This window comes from Polyodon spathula, unplaced genomic scaffold (genome assembly GCF_017654505.1).
Source record: "Polyodon spathula isolate WHYD16114869_AA unplaced genomic scaffold, ASM1765450v1 scaffolds_3978, whole genome shotgun sequence".
Taxonomy (NCBI): Eukaryota; Metazoa; Chordata; class Actinopteri; order Acipenseriformes; family Polyodontidae; genus Polyodon; species Polyodon spathula.
In genome coordinates, this window is record NW_024475435.1 from 692 (window position 1) to 5,416 (window position 4,725).

The 4,725-nt window shown below is 46.1% G+C and overlaps 1 protein-coding gene across 1 annotated transcript; it reads left to right on the plus strand.

Annotated features, from left to right (window-relative positions):
- Positions 1-248: 248 nt before the first annotated feature.
- LOC121312566 (cytochrome P450 2K3-like) lies at positions 249-1,142 on the plus strand (the record flags this gene model as incomplete). The annotated part of the gene is made up of 2 exons (XM_041244290.1): positions 249-425; positions 1,001-1,142. Coding segments are annotated over 2 exons (319 nt in total), but the record flags the coding sequence as incomplete, so codon positions are not given.
- Positions 1,143-4,725: the final 3,583 nt, after the last annotated feature.

Genomic DNA, 4,725 nt, shown 5'->3' on the forward strand with positions numbered 1-4,725 from the left:
GAGAGCTACTGGGTCTTCTGGTTTTCGTTTCAAACGAGCCCTCAGTTGCTTAATTGCACCAATTATTGGCTTAATTAGTCAAGATTAATAAGTGCTCCAGATCTTTAGCCACTGGTGTAAGACGTCTAAACCTGCAAGGATTGGGGCTCTACAGGACCAGGGTTGGAGATCCCTGGTGTAGAGTAATCCTTTAATCGAGAATCATTACAAACATTTTCACCATTAAACTCCCCCTCTTCCTCTTTCAGCTGTATAACATGTTTCCTTTCCTGGGCTTCTTCCTGTCCGATCACAAGAAGGTTCATAGAAATGGAATAATGCTGCAGGGGTACTTCAGAAACACATATAGGGATCGTAAAGACACTGTGGACAGCAGTGACCTGAGGAGCTTCATCGACACGTTCATCTCCAGGCAGAGAGAAGAGGTAATATCAGCACAGCAGAGCCTCACTATCAGGGACTGGCAAGGGACAAACACTGTGGCCTAATGGGGAGTGCTATTAAAACTAAACTGTTTAGACCTGTGTGTATTCATTGTATTAGTGTAGGGTTAGGGTTAGGGTTAGGGTTAGAGGAGGGCAGTAGCACTTTTTAGACCTGTGTGTATTCTGATTGTGTAGGGTTAGGGTTAGGGTTAGATCAGGGCAATAGCACTGTATGTATTCGTTTTATTAGTGTAGGTTGTTTTGTCGATTACTCAGTTCTCTAACTCTTTTGGCCTGTGTTTCTAACAGTAGTTTTGTGAAGGTGCTTTGTTACAATGTCGTTGTTGTAGATTTACCTGCACAGTTTATCACTGAGTGTATTCATTTTATTAGTGTAGGTTGTTTTTTTGATTACTCGGTTTTCTAACTGTTTTGGCCTGTGTTTCTAACAGTAGTTTTGTGAAGGTGCTGTTGTAGTTGTAGATTTACCTGCACAGTTTATCACTGACTGTTTGAAGCTGTTGATGGATCACCTTGGAAAGGAATTGTCACTGATGTCCTTCATTGTTTTACAGGAGGCCAGAAACTCCAACAAGTATTTCCACGAGGAAAACATGGCTGCCACCGTGGGGAACCTGTTTGCTGCAGGGACTGAGACCACCTCTACCACCCTACGCTGGGGGCTGCTGCTCATGATGAAGTACCCACACATTCAGGGTGAGCGAGGGGGTACATCCGCTTTCAGGGAATTGTGTTATTGATTGACTGAATTGATCTGAAGTCCTCTGAACGATCCCGATTCAATATCATAATATTCCGATGTGTTTTGTAAATCCTCCCCATTTGACAGACAAAGTCCAGGGTAGATTGAGAGTGTGTTGGGATGGAGCAGCGCCCCCGAATCTCGAGGACAGGACATGCCCTACATGGACGCTGTCAGCTGAGATACAGAAGTGGGCAATGTGGGCCCATGAACCTGCTGCACTAGACCACGATGGACAACCCCTTCCTGGGCAGTAACGGATACCCTAAGGTGTCACAGAGAACAGATAGTTGTATAGGGTTGGTCTGGTCCACACTCTCACTCCGCAATTCCTGGTCAATAGGAACATACCAACTAATGCGCCACAAGGACTGTTGCAGACATTTGCAGTCCCGGTCGATGGTCCAACTTCAACACTCAGCTGTATCAAGTCTCCTCTTTTAGTGCTCGCTATCTGACTTGCACAACAAGGTGAATTCTTAAGATACGTGGGTTTCATTCCTAGATAGCACTAGCGTCTGAATGAGGTTTGCCAAGCTAGATATGACACTATTTAACTATGGCCTGTCTTATTCCAAGAATTCCATCTTAATACAGCAATAGCAATTATGTAGTGTGTTATATTAATGTGTCCTCATACACTGAGATCTAGCTGCAGTATCAGCCAGTCATTAAATTGGTTTGTTTTTGTGTATTCACCTTCTGATAAAGTGTGTGTTGTGTGTGTGTGTGGTGTGTGGTGTGTGGGGTGTCCCAGGGTACCCGGTGATCCCGCGGGCCACTCTGCCATCTGATAAGACACCACGTGGGAGACCCCTACCATTCACCCCAACCACTTCCCGAGCGCGTCGGGCAAATTTGTCAAGAGAGCCCCCTTCTGGCCCTTCTCAGACCTGTCCGTGTAGTCAGAGAGAAGGACTCAGGTTGAACGATTGGGCTAACCCCCCTCCACCCACGGTCATTTTACATAGCACGCATAATGGACTGCTAGCTCAATAGAGCTGCAACCAGCAACCATTTTTCCCCCGATGGAATCTAAGAACGTTAACAATCGCTCCGAAGCACTTCAGAGTTCAGATGACAAACACTGGGTGCACGATCTATTCTACTAATACAATAATTCAATATGGAAATTTTATTATTGAAAATAACTGTGTGGGAGTTCAGTGTGGGAGTGTTTGCGTACGGTCCGTAATCCGCTGCTCCGCATGTCGTAGGGTGTTCTTGGAGAGACCCTTGCAATATGGGCTCTTCCTCTTCTTTCACCATGCCTGACATAAGTTTTCACTGTCCCCGGCCCACAGGAGGTCCGCCCTGAGCACTGGACCTCACCCCCACCCCCTGTCCTCACCTCTCCAGGGGCCGCCCAGCCCTTCCACTGTACGCCTTTGAGCCACTGAGAGACCACATGTTTACGCTGCAACCCTGCCTTACTGCATCTGCTAGACCTTACTACAGCCACTGACCCCCCACACTGGACCCTTCAGCCACTGAACTGCCAGGATTCTATCACACTGAGACCCCGTGATACTGCGACCCTGCCTTACTGCATCAGCTAGACCTTACTACAGCCACTGCACCCCCCCAGCTGGACCCTTAAGGAGCCACTTGAACTGCCAGGATTCTAAGTCACACTGACCCCTGTGTGATGCGACCCCCCCATTACTTCATCGGCTAGACGCTTAGGCTACAGACCCCTGCCCCCCCACTGGACCCTTCCGCACCCTGAATGCAGATTCTGTCACCTGAGACCCGGTGATACTGTACCCATGCCTTACTGCATCTGCTAACCGTTCCTTACATCCCTGACCCCCACACTGACACCTTCCTCCATCATGGACTGCCAGATTCTAATCACACTGTACCCTGTGATACGGCGACCCTGCTTACTGCATCTGCTACACCTTAACTACAGCTTGACCCCCCCACACGGACCTGCTTTCAGGCCACTGAGACCCTGTGATCCTAACTGCCGACCCTTCCTTACTGCATCTGCTAGCGTGACTACCCCCTACCCCCCACAACTGGACCCTTCAGACCACTTACTGCCAGGATTTCTATCACATGAGATCCTGTGGATACTGCCGACCCTGCCCTTACTGCTCAGTTAAAGGCTTGAAAGATTCCATAACTGGGATTTCCATTGTACGAGAAGGAAAAGCATAATTAAATAATGTTAATGGGCTGACTTGGCACTACCTGAATCCAGTTAATTTACTGTGAGGAAGTATCTGCTCTTAAATAAACACAAACTCTTGAACATTTCTCGCCCAGAGCCGAATGAATATAAGGATGTTCTCCCACTTGAATTACAGAGCTACCGCTTGGGAATGGAGATTTCAGTTATTTGCAGAAGGTGCAATGTGTAAAGGCTGTTTTCACACTTCCTTTTAATACGTGTTTAGTTTTATCTTTCATGAAAGAATTACAGCTACCACTAGAAAATGACGGTGATCCGATTGCCAGGTGCTTCAAGAAAAAATTCATGGTATCCTATTGTGAATTGTAATCGCTTATATATTTATATATATTATATAATCATAGATTAATTCTACTATCTCTATATATCTAAACACAATTTAAACACCGTGTTTGATAAATAATGACGTATGAAGGTCGGAGATTCCTGTTATTTTAGAATTCACCTTCATTTTAACAAATATTATTCTTCTCTGCATATTCCCACAGTTTACTCCTGCTATGCCAAGATTTCATATGGTGTTAATCGGGGCACGGCTGTAGGTCTGATACAAAGACACATTGGAATCGCTCTGCATTGTACAATGGAATTTGCATAGGTACCCCTGAAGCTGGGATATGGGCTGAAGGTAGTGTCTGGTGTGAGATTTATTATACTGGACGGGAGAGTGGGGCGGCGCTCCGTCGGGTCGCTGGAGAACTGGGGGCTGCGCGTTTGGGCCCGGACACGAGGGGCTTGTAAATACATAGTTGAAAACAGTACTTTGTCGGGATAATTGATGTACTATGCATAGTGAAAATCCGTATTCTACCAAATGGTGTAGTTTCTTGAAAAAAAACAACTGGCGCCGGAGGACATGCCAATATAGACTTGGGGGGAAGCAAAGAAGTGTGTACTAAGGGTGGATGTAATTTAATGTAGTATCCTTCAATTCGGCCGCGGAGCCCGCACCGGGGGACAACAAGTCCCCCCACCTCAGATAGTTGTGGTGTTCAGAAAAGATAAAAGGGCCAGAGCACAGGGGGCGACGTTTTGACGGGGAGACGATGATTGAAAACGCTGGGGGAGAAATATGCTCGTGGTAATGGGGGCTGATTTTTGTTAAACTTAATGTTGTACACCAAAACACAATTCGCAGGAAATCAATAGAAAGAAGCAGGAAGATAATGGAGTTATGATACAGCATTCATTGTACAACCACAGTCATAACTAATGCGTCTGGATACAGGTCTCCAATAACAAAAAAACACCTTTACTCTTATTAGGAACACAAACACAGACATGACACAATTTTAAATATACACCACAAAACCGGCGACAAGCTAAACATAAGGTGT